This window comes from Nesoenas mayeri (genome assembly GCF_963082525.1).
Source record: "Nesoenas mayeri genome assembly, chromosome: 27".
In the NCBI taxonomy this organism is placed as follows: domain Eukaryota; kingdom Metazoa; phylum Chordata; class Aves; order Columbiformes; family Columbidae; genus Nesoenas; species Nesoenas mayeri.
The window spans coordinates 375,187-396,350 of record NC_137555.1 but is presented as its reverse complement, the minus strand read 5'-3'; the positions used below and the strand labels follow the sequence as shown (position 1 = coordinate 396,350).

Here is a 21,164-nt window from a genome sequence, read left to right as displayed (position 1 = left end):
TGTGCAGGGACCAGAGTTGGCACAAGGATGTTCGTCCCAAGAGAGGGGAAGGCGTCCGGCCCCAGACACGGGCAAAGCAGTCTTGGTGAGATCAAGGATTTATTTACACATCAAGGAAAACTCTTGCCCAGAGTCATGAGAGGAGGAAAACGCAAACAAACCCAGAGGACCAAGCCATTTGCCTCCTGAACAAAACCGCTGGCGCTCCCCAGTGCCCCTGCCCGCCTCGAAGGGCAGCCCGATGCCTTTCTCTCCTTCTCCGCAAGGAGAAACCGATGGCGTGATTTTGTTTTACAGTTATTCGCGCCACAGAAAACACAACCTGAAAATAAAAACCGCCTTCCCGAGGAGATCCCCCCGCCCGCGGCGGGTCACAGCGCGCCCCTCGCTCTGCCGCGGGGGAAAGGTCCGCGCGCTGGCACGTCTAGTACTCGTCCAGGGTGTCCGCCCGTGGGACGCAGAGGCCTCGCTCCTTCAGCGCCTGCACCTTGAGCTTCTCCGACTCCTGCTTGGCCTGCTGCTCCACGCGCTGCTCCTCCAGGATCTCCTCGATGGACACTTGCTGCAGAGGCGTGTCGCTCTCCTTCTCCAGGTCCTGCAAGAGGAACAGCCGCTCAGCCCCTCGGCAGCAGCCCGCGCAGCGCCGCTCGTGGGACGCTCCAGCATCCGTGGGGCAGCTCGGTCTGGAGGGGCAAAAAGCCAGCGGGGACGGCAGCGACCGTATTTCACAGCAGACAGACGCACGGACACGCAGCTGCGGTGAGAGCAGGCAGAGCGAGCCGCCTACTTACTATTTCCCCCAGCAGAACGACGTTCTCGCCTCTCACAACAAAGATGCCTCGAGGGATGTCCCCATACTTCTTGCCCACGTGGATGCGCTCCACCGTCTGGTGCAACACCAAGTTTGCTGCAGCGATCGAGAGGCAGAGAGAAAATAATCCATGTTTTGCTACATTTTCTAGCTGTGAAGAACATTGCATCCCACCCAGGCGGAAAACCCACAGCAGCAATGGCTCAAAAGGAGATGTCAGAGCACCAGTGCTGGATGTAACCGGGGGAAAGAGCAGCTGGTTCTGGGAGAAATCTCCGTGAAACACCAATTGCAGTGGACACACAGGTGGGGGTTTAACCCACAATGCAAACACACTCCAAAAACACAACCTGCAACCACATCACTTTACGCACTATGAAACTGATTTAAACTCATGTTGATTTCAGCTAAGAAAATGCACCGGACCAGCACACGACGGGGTCGTTGCTGCGGGCAGTTGGTGCAGCTGAGCAGGGACCATGAAACAGGGAACTCCCCTCCAAATCCGAACTCCCCCCAAATCCAAACCCTCGTTACCATTGCAGCACCGTTTGGGACGGGAGCTGCTCCGGTAAGCGCGGCCTCTCCAGACACGGGAACGTTCCCCGGCTCATGCAAACGGCCCCGCCGGGCTCTGCTCCTCCTCCCCGCAGCCCCCGCACTCGGCTGGCACCGGATTGCATCCAAATCCCGGCCTAAACCCCCCCCGGTGCGGACCTACCGAACTGGTCGATGCTGCGCAGGTACCCGATGAGCGTCCGGCCGTCCCGCAGCAGGACCAGGTGCTTCTCTGCGGGACAGGGAGCGCGGGAGGGGTCAGCCACGGCCGCCCCCCGCCCTCCGCACGCACCGGGGGGACACCGGGGATGGCCGGTTAACCGGCCCCGGGGAGCGCGGACGCCCCACGCGTGACCGGTGCGCACAGCGGGGCGGTTCCCCTGGGAAAGGAGGGGTCCGACCGCCCCACGGGGAGCGGGACCCGCAGACAACGGGAGGTCCAGCCCCCCCGGAGGGCAGCACCGCCGGGGACCGGCCGCCCGGCGGGGACGGTGCCCCCGGGGCCGGGGCTCCCGGCGCGGGCAGGGCCCGGCCCGGCCGCACGCTGCACTCACTGTCGATGTCCTGGATGAGACTGGCCGTGCCGGGCATGTAGTTCATGGTGCCGCCGCGCCGCCCCCAGCGGAAGCGCCGCCATGCGCCGGAGCCGCCGCCGCCCCGGAACCGCCCCGCTGCCGGGTGGGCCCCACATTGGCCCGCCCTTTTAAGACGCGCCGGCCGTGCGCCCGGGGCGGACGCTGATTGGTCGGCGCCGGCGAGGCGCGGCCGTCGATTGGCGGTGGGGCCGGGCAGCGGCCATTGGCGGCGGGGCGGGGCGGGGCGGGGCGGCGGCCATGGAGCCCCGCGGCCGTGCCGCCGAGCCGGGCCCGCCGTGGCCCCCCGGGTCCTGCCGCCCGCCGGCGGCCGCGCAGGTAACGGCGGGGGCGGCGGGGACCGGGCGGGCGGCGGGGAGGCGGCCGCCCCGATCCCGGCCGTTGAGCCGAACCACCGGGGCTGCAGCCCACGCCGTGGCCGGGGCGGGGGCAGGCGCGGGTCCGTCCCCCGGCTGCACCGGGCAGCGCTGCGCGGCCGGTACCGGCCCCCCTAGAGCACCCCCGGGACGGCGGCACCGAGCCGGGACGCGCCGCCCGGATCCTTCAGCCCGTCCCTGCCTTTCCCCGCGGCCCATGGGGTGCTTTTCCCCGCTCGGTTGCCAAAAGGAGCCGTTTCGCATGAAAAATCCGCTCCCCCCGTTTCCCCGGGGCTTGGGCGGATGTTAACGGCAGAAAACCACACCAACCGGCGAACGCGGGGAAGTTTTACCGTCGTATCCAGTTCAAGGTGACATTTCCAGGGCGGGGATTTTAACGGGGAGCTCCCCGCGGGAACGGCGCCGTCCCCGTTCGCTGCCGCTTGTGCTGCGGTTCGTTGGGATCTATGGGGTGTGTAGGTCTGTGCGGTCCTGCCGTAAACCCCGGCACGCGGGTGACACCGTCACCCGTGGAACAGCTCACGTGCGAAAAAATGCTTTGCCCAAAGCTACGGGGACTCATCCCGGAACCCCGATGCTTAATTATCTCCGCTATGGGCGGATGGAAACGTTCCATACACATCAATTGTTTGGATGCTCTCAGATAAGTTCTCGCAGACGGACGTACAGACGTTGCACACACAAGCTCTGGGATCCCAGGGCCGCAGTGCGACCTGGGGCTGGGTGACCCCAGCACCCTGGGGCCCAGAACCGGTTGGTCTTGATCGAGCGAGGAAATGCGCTTTTCCCGGAGTGTTTTCCTTTTCATCCCCCAGTCGGTGACTAAACTGACTTGGTTGAACCTCCCAAGAGCCTCTTGCTGCGAGGAATTGTATGTGTATTTCTGAGCAAGGCTTAGCTAAGCGAAGCATGCTTGAGCTTGGGGTATCCCCTCCTCTTCCCGCCCTGCAGACAAATCTGGAGTGCTCTGCCGGTGTCCCCGAGCGTGCTGCGGGGGCGGTGGGAGCAGCCCATGGGCAGTCAGTGCTGACAGAAAGCCACGTTAGAGCAGAAAAACCTAAAACTGGGGCAAATCGGCCCAGGGACAAAGGAACCCCTTAGTTAGACACTGCGGGAAGGGCCAGTCCTGTCCCCGGGCTGTTGCTGGGTGGATCAGAGCCCCCTGCCCCGTGTCCCATCCCCCCTGCCCTGTGTCCTATCCCCTCTGCCCCGTGTCCCATCCCTGTGTCCCATGTCCCATCCCCTCTGCCCCGTGTCCCATCCCTATGTCCCATGTCCCATCCCCTCTGCCCCGTGTCCCATCCCCTCTGCCCTGTGTCCTATCCCCTCTGCCCCGTGTCCCATCCCTGTGTCCCATGTCCCATCCCCTCTGCCCCGTGTCCCATCCCTATGTCCCATGTCCCATCCCCTCTGCCCCGTGTCCCATCCCCTCTGCCCTGTGTCCCATCCCCTCTGCCCCGTGTCCCATCCCTATGTCCCATGTCCCATCCCCTCTGCCCCGTGTCCCATCCCCGTGTCCCATGTCCCATCCCCTCTGCCTCGTGTCCCATCCCCTCTGCCCCGTGTCCCATCCCCTCTGCTCCGTGTCCCATCCCTATGTCCCATGTCTCATCCCCTCTGCCCTGTGTCCCATTCCCTCTGCCCCATGTCCCATCCCTATGTCCCATGTCCCATCCCCTCTGCCCCGTGTCCCATCCCCTCTGCCCCGTGTCCCATCCCCCCTGCCCTGTGTCCTATCCCCTCTGCCCCGTGTCCCATCCCTGTGTCCCATGTCCCATCCCCTCTGCCCCGTGTCCCATCCCTATGTCCCATGTCCCATCCCCTCTGCCCCGTGTCCCATCCCCGTGTCCCATGTCCCATCCCCTCTGCCTCGTGTCCCATCCCCTCTGCCCCGTGTCCCATCCCCTCTGCTCCGTGTCCCATCCCTATGTCCCATGTCTCATCCCCTCTGCCCTGTGTCCCATCCCCTCTGCCCCATGTCCCATCCCTATGTCCCATGTCCCATCCCCTCTGCCCTATGTCCCATCCCCTCTGCCCTGTGTCCCATCCCCTCTGCCCCCTGTCCCATCCCTATGTCCCATGTCCCATCCTCTCTGCTCCGTGTCCCATCCCCTCTGCCCCGTGTCCCATCCCTATGTCCCATGTCCCATCCCCTCTGCCCCGTGTCCCATCCCTATGTCCCATGTCCCATCCTCTCTGCTCCGTGTCCCATCCCCTCTGCCCCGTGTCCCATCCCTATGTCCCATGTCCCATCCCCTCTGCCCCATGTCCCATCCCCTCTGCCCTATGTCCCATCCCCTCTGCCCTGTGTCCCATCCTCTCTGCTCCGTGTCCCATCCCTATGTCCCATGTCCCATCCCCTCTGCTCCGTGTCCCATACCCTCTGCTCCGTGTCCCATCCCCTCTGCCCTGTGTCCCATCCCTGTGTCCCATCCCCTCTGCCCCATGTCCCATCCCTGTGTCCCATCACCTCTGCCCCCTGTCGCATCCCCTCTGCCCCATGTCCCGTCACCTCTCCTCTGCTCTTCCGTAGGCGATGGATTCTCCCTACATGAATGGAGCCTACGGCTCCCCGTACCCCCCGGTTCCTGGCTCTGTCACCCCCTATGCGGGGCTGCCACAGACACAGGGGTACTACTGCTCCGGGCCCCCGCGCGCCCCCTACCCCATGGACTCAGCGGGGATGTACCGGCCCCCGTCGCCCGCTCCCCCCTGGAACTACGTCCCGCTGGACAGCGCCGCCGAAGGCTCCTCGCTCCGGAGGCAGCAGGTTCCCGGCTACTCCCCCCCGCAGGTAGGAGGCCGGGCAGTGGCCACAGCTATGGCCACAGCGGCCATGGCGCTTCCCGGGGCACAAGAAGTGGTTTTGTGGGGGCCCCAGCAGAGGGAGCACCCCCAGTGTGTCCTCTAGGCGATCCACGGCTCCGTGTGGCTGCTGTGCCTTGCGCAGCTTGTACTTTTTATTCCTATAAATGTTTTATTCTTATATTTATTATTATGGTTTTTATTCTTATGAAAACTGATGGTCACCCTGTTCTCCAGAGACTCCAAGCCTGTGGGTCAGGAAAGCAGGAATTGGGCAGCAAAGGTGATGCTGTGGCCGTTCCCAGGGCTGTCCGGAGGGAACGGTGCTTGGGGTGACTCCGGGGGTAACGCCTGTCCCCCCCTTTTCTTGCAGACCCCGGGAATGCCCATCCCGCAGTATCCGTACGGAGACAACCCGGGGGTCACGCTGCAGGGGCCGCAGCTGCGAGCCCCGGAGGACACGTGGGGCCTCCCCAGCGTCTATGGGGCGCGTTACGCCTGGCCCGCGGCCCCCGGGCACGGGAACCCCTTCAGCTCCGACTCGCACCCGCCCTGGGCCGGCAGCGCAGCCCCTGCCCACCCCCCGGCCTGGGACACAAAGGTACAACCGATGCTTCTGCAGCGCCTTCCCTGCTGCCGCTAACCGTGTATTATTGTTGTTATTATTATTATTATTATTATTATTATTATTACTACTATTATTGCTATTGCTATTGCTATTACTATGACTATTATTATTACTATAGATGATAGAGCTTTCCTCCAAGCCTCGCTCCCCTGGGGATGCCCCTTAGTCCAGGCACGGTCAGTTTAGGTAGGAGCAGCCCCCGGGGTGCCAGCCCGCGGGGCCGTGACGTGTTGTGACATCACGGTGTGTGACGGTCTCAGAAATGCCGCCCGGATCCCCGGTGACCCCGCGCTGAGCCGCTCTGCCCCCCGCGGGCACGCACACCTCAGGGCAGTGACCGTGTCACCCGCACCCGATCCCACCCTGCTCTGGCTGCCTTTCGAGAGCAAGATTAAACCCGGCTTTAAGGGAGATGCACTTAAAGATCTGTCTTTTTTCCGTCTGACTGCAGGATGCAGGTTACGACCAAGCCGAGCAGAGCGCAGACCAACACAGCTACTATTCTGATGTCAACCACCAGCACTCGGGGACAATGAATGAGCACAGGGCGCACGCCCCGAGCCCCAAAGTGCAGTACAGCGCCCAGCCCCAGATGTACGACGCTGCGCGGCGGAAACCGCGGGCTGGGAGCCGGGAGGCTGCTTTGAAACCCACTGACCAGCCCTCTGCAAATCCCGCAGCCGCCCAGCCGGAGATCCAGAGGATCCTCCACGTGATGGGGGCGGCCGAGCGGCTGGAGCAGGAGGTGGATGAGTTTGTAGGGAAAAAGACAGATAAATCCTACCGGCTTCTGGAGGAGATGTTGACCAAGCTGCTGCTGGAGCTGGATTCCGTGGAGACCGGGGGCCAGGACAGTGTCCGGCAGGCCAGGAAAGAGTCCGTCCACAGAATTCAGTCCATACTGGAACAACTGGAGAGAAAGGGATTGTGAAATCACGTCAGCCACAACACACAGCCCCTTGTCGCGGTTCCAGAGAGTTCTAGCTCTGTTAAATCAGCTCTTTCTGCTCCGCACTATTGACAATGGAATAGCAATAAGCCCCGAGTTAAAAAAACAAAGCCACAAAAAAAGCCCCAAACAAAACAGATGCCCAGCCCCAACAAAGCACTCGGCAATGGACAAATTAAGGGAGGTCTGAAGCAGCAGACTGAGTCGTTCGTTTGTTCCAGGCTCTGGGAGAGCAGCAGCACCGCAGGTACGCACGGGTGGCGTCGCTGGGGATCCGAGTCCCCGGCACCAGCAGGAGGAAAATCACTGTACAAAGTGCCCCAAAGGAGCCGCGGTGTGCAGGCGGCTCCGCAGCCGCGGCAGCTCTGCAAACAGCCGCAACGCTGGCCACACGTGGTCACAGCCGCAACGCTGGCCGCACGTGGTCACAGCCGCAACGCTGGCCGCACGTGGTCACAGCCGCAACGCTGGCCGCACGTGGTCACAGCCCCAACGCTGGCCGCACGTGGTCACAGCCCCAACGCTGGCCGCACGTGGTCACAGCCCCAACGCTGGCCGCACGTGGTCACAGCCGCAACGCTGGCCGCACGTGGTCACAGCCGCAACGCTGGCCGCACGTGGTCACAGCCCCAACGCTGGCCGCACGTGGTCACAGCCCCAACGCTGGCAGCACGTGGTCACAGCCGCGCAACGTGCGGCCACGAACCCAGAGCCCGCCCGTCACCGCCTGCAGCTTCAGCTTCAGCTTCTCGCCGTGAAACTCCTGTCGTCCTGGGCGTTTGTCGGGTTGTAGTGCGCCCGAGTGGCGACACCCGAGTGCTGCAGAACGGGACCAGGTCGGTGCAAACCGGTGTCGCGTCGTCTGCTGCTCCTGCCGTGAAGAGCCGGTCCCCAGTGTCCCCCGGGCCAGTCGCGGTTCTGCCGCTGGAAAGACACGAGCAGAGGAGCGATGTCCGGGCAGAGCAGCCGGAACAGCCGCACGCTGGAAACACTTCCCAGCTCACTTGGACGAAGATCCGCTTTCTAATCGCAACAGTGCGAGTTGTGTGTTCCGTGAGGCCGCACCGGTGGCGCCGGGTGGCGCGGGGACGGGCCGGCTCCGCCGCTGTGCACCGGCCGGTTGCAGCGCGCGGTGTGAATCGTCGCTCTGTGTGACCAGATAATAAACCCTCACAACTTATAAATGTTATTTTGTAATTAGGGCATCTCAAAGTCTCTTTTCTTTAAAAAAGAGGTTCTGGGCAGGGTGTGTAGCTCGGCCCATAACCCATGGCTGGACAGGCTGTCTCGGCAGAAAAACGCAGCGCGTCACCTCCGGGAATGCTCGTCTGGGGGTGTCCCAGGGGTCGGTGTCCCGTGGGGACCATTTCCACACAACGGGCCTCGGTACCAGCGGCTCTTTAAACCCAGAGGATGAAGAGCAGCACCGTGGTGCCTCTGCACTCCTTTTGTTTTATCTTACAGTTGGAAGTCCTGTTGCCTCTAGTGCCCCAAGATCTTTCCCGAGACACTGCTGCGGGTTCACTGAATTAGCCTGGTACAGTAATAACGTCATTTAGGTTTTTTTGAATGGGAATATGGGCAAGAAAACCATCACCTGCTCTGAAGAAATGTGTACTGCAGGGGCAGAGCCCGGTCCTCGTGCTGCGGGGTCCTAGCACACTCAGTTCCAGATTTACAGAGTCCTGTTCTGATCCTTCAGCATTTCCCGCAAGGTTTGGCTGTGAAGGAGATGGAAAAGTAGAGCAGGGCTGTAAGTACCCAAAGAGACCTTAGTTGTCACGTTCTACAAAAGTCAAGAGCGATGAATCTCATACTGGGGGCTGGAGGCAGCGCTGGTGACACCCGTGGCCGCCCTGCTCTGTTCCGCAGCCGCTCCGGGTCCTGCCCGCGTCCCGGACACGGTCTCAGCCGCTTGTGCTCTGTAGGGAGTCACCAAAGAGCTCATTTCTTCCTCCGTTCCCACATTAGTTTTTTTCCATTTGGTCGGTACAGCTGTTGAAACAAAGGCCTGGGTTCCCTTTGCGCAGGATTTGGCCGAAGTCTGACATCTGTTGCTGCAAGAGATGGCGCAAGTCACGCTTCGGCACAGCAAGCAGGACCGTTCGGCCCCAGTGGGTGCGTATGGGCTGCATATGCCCTGCTTTGCTGAATCAGCCCTTCATTCGCTTCAGTGGAGTCGCATCAGGAACAAACCCGCATTGTTTGTCACATCCTGTTTGCTCCGCGGCTCGTTTCCCTCCCGGTGAGGAGGCCGGAGCCGCGCCGGAGCCGCGGGCGCTGGCTGCGGGTGCCGAGGACGCCCCGTGCGCTCGGCCGCTGTGCCGCCCGCGCTGCGCCGCCTGGGACAAAGGTTTCCCGCTGCGGAGACGTGGTGAGAGCAATATCGTTATCTGTCCATCAGAAACAGCGAGCGTGTGTGCATGCCACACGAGCCAAAGTCTGGGAGGAAGGAGATGGGCTTCTCCTTCAGTGCCGAATCTGCCAAGGAAGCGCGTTCCTTTGCAAGATTCCAGAGTCGAAGTCCTCGCGCGGGCAGGACGTGGAGAGGGTTATGTAAACCTACGGTTAACACGCATGGAAGAGCACAGAAAGTGGGCTGGGATGGCAGGTTCTGGTTCAGCGGGCTGGTTGCTCGACCGGCTCTGTGAGAGGACGTGGCTGCGGGTGACGTCGCTGCATCCCCGGGGCAGACGGGGGGTTTGTGCGTGTACCCCCAAAGCTGAGCCCGGGGTGGGGGTCTGGGCATCCCTTCCACATCTACAGAAACCTCCCGCTGACGGACCCGCGTCTGTGCCCGTCACCTCCCATCTGCACGGCAGGAGCAAAGCGGGTCACGGCCGGGCCGGCGAGCGCAGCCGCGGCAGCCGCGGCGCGGAGCTGAGCCTGCGCGGCCACGGTTCCCCCGTTCGCCGTGCGCGGGTTTCAGCTCTCCCGGCCGTTCGGCCTCCCCAGCCGGTAACCGCGGTGAGCGCTGGGATGAGAATTCCTGGCGACTGGTTTATCTGAGAGCATCCACCCACATTACAAAACCCCAAATTAGAAAGCGCGCCTCTGGATTTATCGCAGGGCTCATCTCTACAGAAACCAAACTCTCATTCCGGGGTTTCCTGTCGCTCCGACAAGCAGCACCCGCTGCCACAGGAGGGTTTCTCAACCTCCGCTGAGGCGAAAGGGGCACAGGAGGACTGAAAAACAAACATTAGGTCAGTGCCTCGTGGTTTCTGCTGCAGAACGGCCTATGCTCAAGTGTTTGCCCATGGCACACATGGGGAGCAACCGGCACAAAGGCATGTGCTTCCCGGCCACATCAGCACCGCGCAGCCCTGCCTGCCCGTGCCCATCCTAGGGGCACAGCAACCGGCTGAGGTCAAGACTTGGGCTGGAGAGTCCTAATTAGCGCTGGCATCACCTGCCTGCAGTGGCATCTGGGCATGGGCCCCCTTGGGCTGCACAGCCCTCCTGAGGGCTGCAGGCAGGAGCTCTGTGCGGCGGGGCAGCGGGCAGGGCTGCCGGCGGGGCTTGCAAGCAGAGCTTTGTGCAGCAGCGGCTGCAGGCAGGGCTGCAGGCAGCAGTCACAGGCAGGTTGCAGGCAGCAGTTGCAGCAGTCGCAGGCAGGCTGCAGGCAGGGGTTTATGCACCAGGGGCTGCAGGCAGATTGCAGGCAGCAGTCGCAGGCAGGCTGCAGGCAGCAGTTGCAGCAGTCGCGGGCAAGCTGCAGGCAGCAGTTGCAGGCAGGCTGCAGGCAGGGGTTTGTGCACCAGGGGCTGCAGGCAGGTTGCAGGCAGCAGTCGCAGGCAGGCTGCAGGCAGCAGTTGCAGCAGTCGCAGGCAGGCTGCAGGCAGGCTGCAGGCAGGGCGGCGGGCAGGGCTCCGCTCCGTCCCCGCCCGCCCCCACGCGTGACGGCAGCGGGCCGGGCAGCACCGCCCCGGGCTGGGCGGTCTCCGGGGCCTGCGCTGCCGCCGGAGCAGCCGCCTCAGTCGCGGAGGCAGCACCGGGGCTGGGGGGGGGGGGGTCACAGCCGCGGCCACGCGTGTGCGCGACGGGCGGCGGGGGCGCCCGGCCCCCCGGGAGCGCGTTTTGCGTTTGAGGCGGAATCGGCGTTTCCGAGGCCGGTTCGATCCGCCGGTCCCTGCGGCACCATGGCTGCGCGGGAGCCGCCGCCGCCCCCCCCGGCCCCCGCCGAGCCCGACGCCGCCGGCAGATACGAGGCGGTGGCTCCGCACTGGTTCTACCGCAAGGTCACGGACACCCGGGAGCGCTGGGTCCCCTTCAGCGCCCAGGACTCGGAGCGGCTGGAAGAGGCGCACGGCTCAGGTAGGGAGAAACCCCCCCGAGCCGCGGGGAGACCCCGGGCACCCCCTCCGGCACCGCGCCCCGCGGCTCCTGCCGCTGCTGTTTTTAAACTGCCCTTTGGTTCTAAATACCTCTTCTCTGCTCTTAAAATCGCTGCGAGGGAGCGGCTGGTGGGGCGAGGGGGCAGCATCAGGTGTGCGCTCGGGGCAGCGCTGGCTGCGCCTCCGAGGAAATTCCCCGGGCACGTCCGCGGCGGCCGCCTGGGATGCAGGATTTTCCTTTGGGAATGTTAAAGTGACTTCTCTTAGCGATGCCCCCGCTCCTGGAGCTGTAAACACATGAATAACTAAGCTGTCCGGATGCATTGAATGGTCTGACCTCATTCATTTGATATACGCTCTAAATTATATATAATCATACCGCATCTAGCGTGGGTGGGAGGGCAGAAATTCCACTGGGGAGATTTCCTCTGTGTGGACACCATGGGTTGCGCTCTGCTCCGAGCGGCACCACGCGCGATGAGGCCCTTTGGCTGCCGAAAACCGCCCGTCCCTGCAGCCCGCGGCCAGGACGGTGCCGAAATCACCGCTGCCGCCGGGGCTCTCCCCAGAACCCGCACGGTGCTCCGCCAGCAAAGCCCAAAGGCAGCTGAATGAGCAGAATGTGAAGCCTGTCCCGGGATCTATGCAGAATTCTCCCTGTTAGAGGGGAGCGGCTCAGAGACCCGGGGACGCGCACCTCCACCATTACACAATGCTTTTCCCCGTGCCACAAATTCGCATTGTATCATCTAAGTGAGGCAGGAAGAGTCCATGTAAGCCTGAACTAGAGAGGAAGGTAGTTGTAGCTTAACGCCTTCATCTTACCTTCTGCCTCTGGTGAAGCTGGACTTGGGGCATCGGTCCTGGGACGCCCGCGACGCCGTTCTCTGCGCTCGGGTACAGAGAGCATTGGTGTCCACGTGCTCCTGTGTGCTGCCCGCGGAAGATGCTCATATCTTGTGTCATCCCTCGGCTCTCTGCCTTTCTGGTCCTCCCACGATTAATCCCAGGCCTTGGTTCCTGCAGGGAGAGACGATGAGGACCTGGTTGTCCCGACGTCGGGGGGCAGGTACGACGTGCACCTGAAGAAGCGGCAGCGCGTGGCCGTGTACTGGGACGAGGAGGTGTCCGAAGTGCGCCGCTGCACCTGGTTTTACAAGGGAGACAAGGACAATAAGTATATTCCCTACTCGGAGACCTTCAGCGAAGAGCTGGAGGTAAAGACGCTTTTCCTGGCAGCGTCCAGCTTGGCTTTGCATTGTCAAATACTGGCCCCAATGTCCCAAAATCCGTATGGGGCAACTGCCACCAGAGTCGCGCCTGAGGACATGAACTCGAAAGAGGCTTTGGCATGGTGTTTTTGCAGCTGATTACCGTAACTCTCAGCACTGGCACCGTTTCCCTCCCAGGCGGCCGGAGCTGGGCGGCCGCCCCGTCCCCTGCCCCGTGCCCGCTGCTCTGTGCTCGCCCTTGGCCTTGCCGCAGCAGCCTGGCTTGTTTCCTCCTCACCCATCTGCTCCAGCTTCAGTTTGACTCTCATGACAATCACCCTCAATAGCTTCACCAAAAGACACCATTCTTTAGCAGGCGATACCCCGGTGACCCCACTGCTCCCCCAGCCCGACCCGACTGATTCCTTTGCCTCTTGCGCAAAGTGTGTTGATAAGATACCATGAAATGGGTGGGAGTGTCCTGGGTGGCTGAACGTTCGCGACTGACTCACGGAGCGTGTTCTCGTCCTCAGGAAGCGTACATGGTCGCTGTGACCCTGGATGAGTGGAAGAAGAAACTGGAGTCCCCCAGCAGGGAGATCATCATCCTGCATAACCCGAAGGTGAGGAGGGGCCGCTGTGCTGCCCGGCGAGGACAGCCCTGCCGTCCTTGTGAGCGCCTGGCTTTACGCTGTTCCTGTGAACCACGGCTGCTGAGAAACCAGCTCTATCCACCCGCATTCCCGTCCCCCGTGCCGAGCGGAGGGCGATGCCCGCAGAGACTCTGCCTCGCGCCTCGCGTTGGTTCTCGGCGCGTCGGGTCCCCCCGTGTCCCGGCCGGCGGTCGAGCAGGGCTTCTCCTCTCCCGCCCAGCAGCCGGGTGACGGGCTCTCTCGTCCGCAGCTCATGGTGCACTACCACCCCACGGCCGCCTCCGACGACTGGGGCTCGACTCCCACGGAACAAGGTCGGCCTCGGACGGTGAAGAGAGGGGTGGAAAACATCGCTGCCGAGATCCCCAGCGGTGAGCTCGCTCTCCCGCCTGCAGCTGCCGGGGCTGCGTTCCAACCTCTCTTCTCAAATAAGACCAACAGAAGCTTTCAAGATCCTTTAAATGAAGGGCACATCTAAACGTTTTGTGCCAGAAGGAACCGAGTGGTTTTCAGAAACCTTCGCAGCGGCAGAGTGCCCGCGGTGTCAATGAAGGTGCATGTGGGGAGCAGGAGTGAGCTCCAGCTCCTGCACCAGAGCACAGCCCCAAATCACCGCTGAGGTCTTGGCGGGGGTGTCGGTGAAGCAGGAGTCTCCTTCCCTGGCAGGGACACGGGTTCATCGCTTCCTGACACATCGGTGACTTTCTGGGGCACGTGCCTTTGCTGTCCCTAAGCTGTGTCAGCTCCGTCCCCTCCCCGCTGTCCCAGCGCTCCCAGTCAGGCCCCGGGACTCGTCCCCGTGCTGAGGACAGGCAGCTACTCCCATAGAACCCCTTCATTTTCCCTGCACACCCTCGGGAAAGTACACATGCACACTAGTGCGTGGGCAGCGTGACAGGGCATGAGCCGTAACTTCACCCGGGCGCGGGGGCTGGTGGAGCAGGACGGGCACCGGGTGCCGGGTGCTCATGCAGCAGGACGGGCACCGGGCGCCGGGGGAACAGGACGGGCACCGGGCGCTGGGGCTCGCGCAGCAGGATGGGCACCGGGCGCCGGGATCTGGAGGAGCAGGACGGGCACCGGGCGCCGGCGCGGACCCCCTGCAGTCACACCCGCTCTGAACTCTTCTTCCTCCCAGGGGAGCCGCTGCAGATCGATCACCTGGTGTTCGTGGTGCATGGGATCGGCCCGGCCTGCGACATTCGGTTCAGGAGCATCGTGCAGTGCGGTAGGTGCGGAGCGCGGCCGGGACGCTCCCTCCCCCCGCTGCCCATAGTGGAGCCATAAACCCCCGTCTGCGTGGGCAATGGGACAAGGGGAGCCGCTCCAGCCCCCGGCGCTTGCGCTGGCGAGCTGCACGGCCGCGTTTGCTGAGAGCAGCGCGAACGCCGCGCTCACTGACCCGTTGAATCCCACCACCTGAAAGCTTTGGGCAGCCACCTTTTGTCACCGCGTTCTGCTGCTGCTCAGGATGGTTCCCCAGATCTCAGTAACCTGCTCCGTCTGTTGCTGTGGGTCAGTCTCAGCGGGGAAGGCGAACAGGCGCCTCCATCGCGCAGCCTGGGGAGGGTTTGGACCAGCGGTGCGGTGCTGTGCAGGGCGGCCCAGGCCGCGGGTGCTGGGGAGCCGCGAGCAGCATGGCCGGGCTGGCGCTCATCGCAGACAAGGACCAAACCCAGGCCTCTGGTCCGACCTGTTCGTTAGCGTTCGCTCCATGCTGCAGGAGAGCCCGTCACTGACGCTGCCGGGCAGCCAAATGCCCTCTGCCTGTAGAAATCAGCCGACGCTTTTCACAGCCAACTGTCTCTAGTTCCTATAAAATGCACCTCCGCTTTAATGCGGTCTGCTCTTCTCTCTATATGTTCATCTGATGAAACTCTTTTCAAGGCTGCTGGTCATTTGGAGGGATGGAAATCAGCCTCTCTCCCTCAGAACTGAGTAACTGCAGGTTCATCTCCTCCTTTAGGATTCCCTTTCTACCACATGCATCTTCACAACATATTTCTATCTTTTTAACTCCTAAAAGTCCCTTTCTTATCCCGACCGCTGCATTAGAGCCCTGCCCTGCAGAAAGGCGGCTGGTTACATGTGGGGCAGCAAAATCCCCTCAACACACATGTAAGGACACGGAGCCCTCCCCTGATCTCGTAGTTAAAGATTCAACGTCTTAGGGTAGCAGCAGCAGCAGCTTAAAGACCCTGGTGGGATTTCCCCCGGTAATGATCTTTCCTTTGATCCCATTAAGGCCGTGGACAGCGGGGCTGCCTCGGCTCTGCGTGACGGCCGCTGCTCTCTTGCAGTGAACGACTTCAGGACGGTGTCGCTGGGGATGCTGCAGGCGCACTTCAGGAGGGCGCAGGAGCAGCAGCAGATCGGGCGCGTGGAGTTCCTGCCTGTCAACTGGCACAGCTCCCTGCACTCCACCGGCGTGGACGTGTGAGTGTCCGCAGCGCCGCCTCCCGCGCTGCCGAACCTGCGTGTTCCGGCGGCCCTGCACGCAGAGGGAGCTGTGGGTGCCGGGGCAGACGGGGTCCCGGGGGCACCCCCGTGCCATGCCCGGCCCTGCTGTCCTTTTGCAGCCCGGTTTGCGGGTCCCTGCTCCGATCGGCGTCTGCCTTGCCCTGGCTGGATCGGGAGGGACCCTGTGCCACCCCACGTGGGTAAAAGCCTCTGGAAACCGAATACCTGGTTTCTGCACCCAAAAGCTGCTCAGCAGAGCCTGGGGATGGGCAGAGCAGGCTGGGGCGCTGGGGGAGGCAGCCAAGCTCCTCACTCCTGCTGCATAGGAGCACAGGCCGTGTCCTGCCGCGAGCCAGGGCTCTGGGTGACAGCGCTTTGTCCTCTGTGGCGCTGGCAATCCTCCTCCCAACGTGTGTTCTGCTGCAGGAAGGCACTGGGGTTCACTACAGTCCCTTCTGTGCTCTCATCCCCCGCAGAGACCTGGAGCGGATCACCCTGCCCAGCATCAACCGCCTGCGTCACTTCATCAACGACACCATCCTGGACGTTTTCTTCTACAACAGCTCCACCTATTGCCAAACCATCGTGGACACGGTGGCGTCCGAGATGAACCGCCTGTACCAGCTGTTCTTGCAGAGGAACCCGCTCTTCACTGGGGGCGTCTCCATCGCGGGGCACAGCCTGGGTGAGGGTCCCCCCGCCGGCCCCGGCGCGCGGGGGGCGCTGGGCTGTTGTACCCAAAGATGCTGCGTTGGGGCTTTTCCCCGGGGAGACGCTGATGTCTGTTCCTGCGCCGGGTTTCTAGGGTCGCTCATCTTGTTCGATCTGCTGACGAACCAGAAGGCCGTGCCCGAGGAGGACGAGCGCAGCCGAGGGGTGCGTGCTCCCCGCGGCACACGGGGCACAGACCCCAAAATACACGAGAGAGAATCGGTGAGCGAAAAGCTTGGTCCCCGCCGGCTCTGTTCACAGGGGTCCAGGACGACTCCGAGCAGCGGGGGTGCTGAGGAGGTGAAGGAAATCCTGCAGAAGCTGGAGCTGTCCGAATACTGCGACGTGTTTGAGAAGGAGAGGATGGACCCGCAGGCGCTGGTGAGGGCTCTCCCGGGCTGACTCTCGCCTTTCCTCTTCACTTTGCTCCCCCGTCCTTCCACCCTCTGCGCGTCGTCCTGGGACCGCGTCCCTCGCACACGTAGCAGAGTTACAGAGGACAGGAGCACCTCGCCGGCGCACACCGCTCTGCTCCGGTACTGAGCACCGCGTTGCTTATTTCCCAGTTCTTGTGCACGGAGCGAAACCTCAAAGAAATGGGAATTCCCTTAGGACCAAGAATGAAGATACTTCATTACATCAGCTCCAAGACGGAGATGCAGGTTTGTGTTCGTGGCGGTCACGTCCCATCGCTCTCAGACGAGGACGCTGAGCACCTCAGAGCTGCTGCTGTCCGTGGGGGTCACCGTGCTGGGGGACACGTCACCCGCGGCCTGTAGGGGCGATGGCGGAGCAGGAGGGCTCCTTAACAAGTGGTGGAGACCTGATCAGAGACGCCAGCGAGAGAGGCTGGAGCGGGACGGGGCTGCCGCGGTTCGGCAGGATGGGGGTGCGGGCAGTTTGACACCGCGGGCGGGTGGGCCGTGACACCGCGAGTGGGTGGGCCGTGACACCGCGGGTGGGTGGGCCGTGACACGGCGGGCGGGTGGGCTGTGACACTGCGGGCGGGTGGGCCGTGACACCGTGGGCGGGTGGGCTGTGACACTGCGGGTGGGTGGGCCGTGACACCGCGGGCGGGTGGGCCGTGACACCGCGGGCGGGTGGGCTGTGACACCGTGGGCGGGTGGGCTGTGACACCGCGGGTGGGTGGGCCGTGACACCGCGGGCGGGTGGGCCGTGACACCGCAGGCGGGTGGGCTGTGCCGCTATCCCACAGCCGCCAGCGGGATCGCTGCTGTGTCCCCACAGGAGCAGAACACAGCGGCTCCCGGGGCCGTGTCCCCGTCACAGCGCAACCCAGACGGCACGGGCAGAGATTGCCAATACCGCGACGTTGGCCTGGGACAGGTAACGGCCGAGATCAGCTCTGTGCTCTGACCGCGGCAACCAGGTGCTGGTGAAGCCAGTATGGAGTTTGTCTCGTGAAACAAAACCGCGTTTCCCTCCTCCCCTCCCAGGTCTCGGCCAACTACCCTCAGCTGAACTACAAGCCCACCATCTTCTTCGCTTTCGGGTCGCCCATTGGGATGTTCCTCACGGTGCGAGGGGTGAAGCGCATCGACCCCAACTACAGCCTGCCCACCTGCAAAGGCTTCTTCAACATCTTCCACCCGGTAGGGACCGGAGCCAGAGCCCCCACCCCGTGGGGCACGAGCCCCGGCTCAGTGTCCCCCTCCCCGCGCAGTTCGACCCGGTGGCGTACAGGATCGAGCCCATGATCGTCCCGGACCTGGAGTTCGAGCCCATGCTGCTGCCGCACCACAAGGGCAGGAAGAGGATGCACCTGGGTAAGGGTGTGGGCAGCCCTGTCCCCCCAGGGCAGCCCCGTCCCCCCAGGGCAGCCCCATCACCCCAGGGCAGCCCTGTCCCCCCAGGGCAGCCCCTGTGCCCCCCAGGGCAGCCCCATTCCCCCAGGGCAGCCCCATCACCCCAGGGCAGCCCCTGTGCCCCCCAGGGCAGCCCCGTCCCCCCAGGGCAGCCCCTGTGCCCCCCAGGGCAGCCCCATCACCCCAGGGCAGCCCCATCACCCCAGGGCAGCCCTGTCCCCCCAGGGCAGCCCCTGTGCCCCTGGGGCAGCCCCATTCCCCCAGGGCAGCCCCTGTGCCCCCGGGGCAGCATGTCCTCACCCCCTGCGTTGCAGAGCTGAAGGAAGGGCTGACGCGCATGAGCGTGGACCTGAAGAACAACCTGCTGGGGTCCCTGCGGGTGGCCTGGCAGTCCTTCACGCGTGGGCCCCTGCCCGCCGTGGAGGCGCCCGCTGCCGACGCCGAAGCCGAGAGCGACGCCGGCGCCGAGAAGCAGCCAGGTGGGTGGGTGGCGTGTGTGCAGAGCCGGGGATGCACGAGGTGAAGCGTGGAGTCTCCTTTCTTCTACCACCTTCTTTGATTCCAGCGTGAATGTGGATAAATGTAGTTGTTTCGCCCCTACTGAAGCTCATATGAATGAATATAGTTGCTTCTAAATGTTCTCGGCATCATCAAGTTACAAACAATTTAAACGTTCTGCATAACAGGGGCTCTAGAATTCCATACGAGTGGACACGCTAGCATCGAACTTCAATTTCTGTGCCATGCTTTTAAAAGCTTTCCAGACAAAGGCAGCATTCTCTGTTGAGATCAGGCATCCTCCTTCTAACAGCTGTATCAGGATTGTTGATGGTTGGACTCGATGGTCTTTCAGGTCATTTCCAACCGAAATGATTCTGTGAAGGGAGGGCACGGCGGTGCTGCTGCATTGTCACGGCCGCGGTGGCCCTGGCTGAGCCACATCGCTCTTGTTCACTCCCCCAGACACAAAGCCCGAGGAGCCCCCCTTGGCGAAGGAGGAGACCCCCCCGCCCATCAACGTGGGCAGGCTGAACGGGGGGAACCGCATCGACTACGTGCTGCAGGAGAAGCCCATCGAGAGCTTCAACGAGTACCTGTTCGCCCTGCAGGGGCACCTGTGCTATTGGTAAGATTCTGCGTCACCCTCACGACTTCAAAAATCCCAATTTGGCGTGAGCAGAACGCCGTCGCTTTTAAAGCCACGGCGATGAGAAAAGCGTAACCAAGAAACCGGAGCGCTCTGTCCCAGCACAGGGGCGGGCAGGGCAGCAGCCCCGCGGCTCAGCCGCTGAGCGCTGCACCGACCCGCGGCCACCGCGGCTCTCCTGGCACACGGAGCCACGTGTCCCCTCTCGTCCCCCAGGGAGTCGGAAGACACGGTTCTGCTGGTTCTGAAGGAGATCTACCAGACACAGGGCATCACGCCGGATCAGCCCTTGCCAGGGAGCCAGTGACGCGCTCTGCGGCGCTGGGGGTGAGTCCCGCGCCTCCCGCGCTACCCAGGACGCCTCAGGACACCTGGGCCACGGAGGGAGCCACGTTCCTTACTCACAGCGCCGTGTCTGACGCACCGGGGTTTAACTTGGTGCTTCCCTGCCCTCATAGCCCGACACTGTTAATTGCGAGGTATGGGGGGCCGGGTGGGTTTTGTCTGCCCCATGTTCTCCCATCGCTTTCTTAGATCCACTTCAACCGAGTACTCACCAGGAAAGTCCGGATCTCTTCTCTGCCTTCCTCCCTCCGCCGCTGCCGTGTCCCGCATGCTGCTTCCCCAGCACTTGCTGCTGCTGCCTGGAGATAAGGACCATTTTCCTCCATTTTTGCGTATGGGGGGTGGAAAACAACAACAAAAAAATCAATGGGAGGACATTTCTGCTGGAACACACACAGCGCGTGCCCTGCGAGCCCCTGTGGCAACACGTACGTTCAGCCCTCCACGTGTCAGTCGTCAGTCGCCCCCCCAGCACCGCGGCAGAGCTGCCGGGACCCCGGGCCGGGCTCTGCTCCCGGCTCAGCGGGACCTGGAGGAACAAAAGCCTTAAACACGCTGGGAGCCCCAGATGGCGGCACCTCCCTGCGCTGACCCGGCACCGCGGTCCCGCGGGCGCAGCCCCGGGCACACCTGCTGGGCAGAACGTGTCCCCGCAGCCGCTGTCACCGCCCCGCGTCAGCGCCCGCGTGTCCCCGGGCTGCGCCCGGTCAGACAGCTGCAGGGCGGGTTTGTGCTATGGGACGTCGAGCGGCTCCTCAGCATCGTCCCCAGCGCAGCTCGGGCACCTCGCGTAGGACACGGCTCCGTGTGTGACCGTGCGGGGACGTGTCACCCCAGACCCCCCCGCGGCCGGGCTGGGGACAGTCCCACCTGCGCCCCGCGGGCAGCCTGGCTGGCAGGGGCTGCGAGGACCTCAGATACTTGGGTTTGAAATACTCAACATCCAGCCAGTGACGCTGGAGGCCAGAGCCGGGGAGTCCGGACACTGTGTCCCGGTGACCCCAGCTCTGCCTCAAGCGGGACGGGGACACAGGGACATCCTCCCTGTGCCCAAACCGCCCAGCCGAGGCTGGAGCCCCGCGCCAAGGGACCGGGAGACGCGTCCCCGGCGCGCGAGGTCCCGGCAGCGCCAACCTTGGGAAGAGCCAGGTGGCTTTCCCGAAACCCCCGTGACTGTCGCCCCGCGTGGGGCGAGGAGCCTTTGTTCCGCAGCCTGCCTGTTTCTCCTCCATCCCACCACGTTATTTGCACTACGGGGAAGGTTTTGTTGCAGGTTCGTCCCCGCGCCCGTCCCAGGGGAACCGGAGCTGGTTTTACCGACCGCAGGGTCAGACCCGCTGCTCCTCCGCACCTGAGCCACCGGCTGCTCAGGTGTGTCCCATGGGAGCAGGAGAAGGAACAAGTCTTAACGTGGGACACTCTCATGATCAGCTTTTTAAGTTGAGCACTTTGTAAAAAAAAGGAAGAGTTAAATACATTTTAAGTGTTATTTAATGTCTTTTCCAGTAAAAGCCAAAATAAATAAGTAGATGACTGTGGCGTGTCCGTGTTTGGGGGAGCGGGAGGGGAAGGGGTTGAATCCTTCCCATTTCCAGGGGAGATGAAGCCACCAGGGTCACCGGGGGGCTATGTGGCCCGAACCGACGATGCCAGGCGGCGTTTCCATGGCTGCCCCCCGGTGCCGGGAGCGCACCCTGCAGGGACAGCGGCCCCCGCGGTGCTGCCGGACACCCCGTTCTGCTGCTTGTCACCT

At 63.2% G+C, this 21,164-nt stretch overlaps 3 protein-coding genes across 6 annotated transcripts; 2 read left to right on the top strand and 1 right to left on the bottom strand.

The window, feature by feature from the left end:
* Window positions 1–30: 30 nt before the first annotated feature.
* On the bottom strand, window positions 31–2,168 carry LSM1 (LSM1 homolog, mRNA degradation associated). The gene is made up of 4 exons (XM_080360199.1): window positions 1,924–2,168; window positions 1,533–1,601; window positions 792–907; window positions 31–595 (listed from the first exon to the last, which is right to left on the bottom strand). Exons 1-4 carry the CDS (start codon window positions 1,967–1,969, stop codon window positions 425–427), a joined length of 402 nt encoding a protein of 133 aa, XP_080216325.1. The 5' UTR covers window positions 1,970–2,168; the 3' UTR covers window positions 31–424.
* A 7-nt stretch (window positions 2,169–2,175) lies between these two features.
* Window positions 2,176–6,712, top strand: BAG4 (BAG cochaperone 4). Of its 4 annotated transcripts, XM_080360198.1 has the most exons (5): window positions 2,188–2,280; window positions 2,983–3,210; window positions 4,873–5,133; window positions 5,518–5,745; window positions 6,224–6,712. In XM_080360198.1, the coding sequence occupies exons 3-5, from the start codon at window positions 4,876–4,878 to the stop codon at window positions 6,701–6,703; spliced, it is 966 nt and encodes a 321-aa protein (XP_080216324.1). In that variant the 5' UTR covers window positions 2,188–2,280; window positions 2,983–3,210; window positions 4,873–4,875; the 3' UTR covers window positions 6,704–6,712. The 4 variants fall into 4 exon arrangements, with proteins under 4 accessions (XP_080216323.1, XP_080216322.1, XP_080216324.1 ...); XM_080360197.1 differs by lacking the exon at window positions 2,983–3,210 and having other exon boundaries at window positions 2,176–2,689; XM_080360196.1 differs by having other exon boundaries at window positions 2,176–3,210.
* A 4,151-nt stretch (window positions 6,713–10,863) lies between these two features.
* Window positions 10,864–19,373, top strand: DDHD2 (DDHD domain containing 2; the record flags this gene model as incomplete). The annotated part of the gene is made up of 15 exons (XM_080360167.1): window positions 10,864–11,038; window positions 12,085–12,275; window positions 12,803–12,892; window positions 13,173–13,293; window positions 14,061–14,150; window positions 15,223–15,358; window positions 15,859–16,067; window positions 16,188–16,474; window positions 16,660–16,755; window positions 17,342–17,440; window positions 17,551–17,706; window positions 17,778–17,880; window positions 18,234–18,398; window positions 18,883–19,045; window positions 19,283–19,373. The coding sequence occupies 15 exons, from the start codon at window positions 10,864–10,866 to the stop codon at window positions 19,371–19,373; spliced, it is 2,172 nt and encodes a 723-aa protein (XP_080216293.1).
* Window positions 19,374–21,164: the final 1,791 nt, after the last annotated feature.

Coding starts and splice junctions, on each gene's coding strand:
- LSM1 (XM_080360199.1), bottom strand. CDS start 1,969: ATGAACTACATGCCCGGCACGGCCAGTCTCATCCAGGACATCGACA. Junction 1,602..1,923: donor TCTCATCCAGGACATCGACA/GTGAGTGCAGCG, acceptor CCTGTCCCGCAG/AGAAGCACCTGGTCCTGCTG. Junction 908..1,532: donor GCGCAGCATCGACCAGTTCG/GTAGGTCCGCAC, acceptor CGATCGCTGCAG/CAAACTTGGTGTTGCACCAG.
- BAG4 (XM_080360195.1), top strand. CDS start 2,203: ATGGAGCCCCGCGGCCGTGCCGCCGAGCCGGGCCCGCCGTGGCCCCCC. Junction 5,134..5,517: donor CCGGCTACTCCCCCCCGCAG/GTAGGAGGCCGG, acceptor CTTTTCTTGCAG/ACCCCGGGAATGCCCATCCC. Junction 5,746..6,223: donor CCCCGGCCTGGGACACAAAG/GTACAACCGATG, acceptor GTCTGACTGCAG/GATGCAGGTTACGACCAAGC.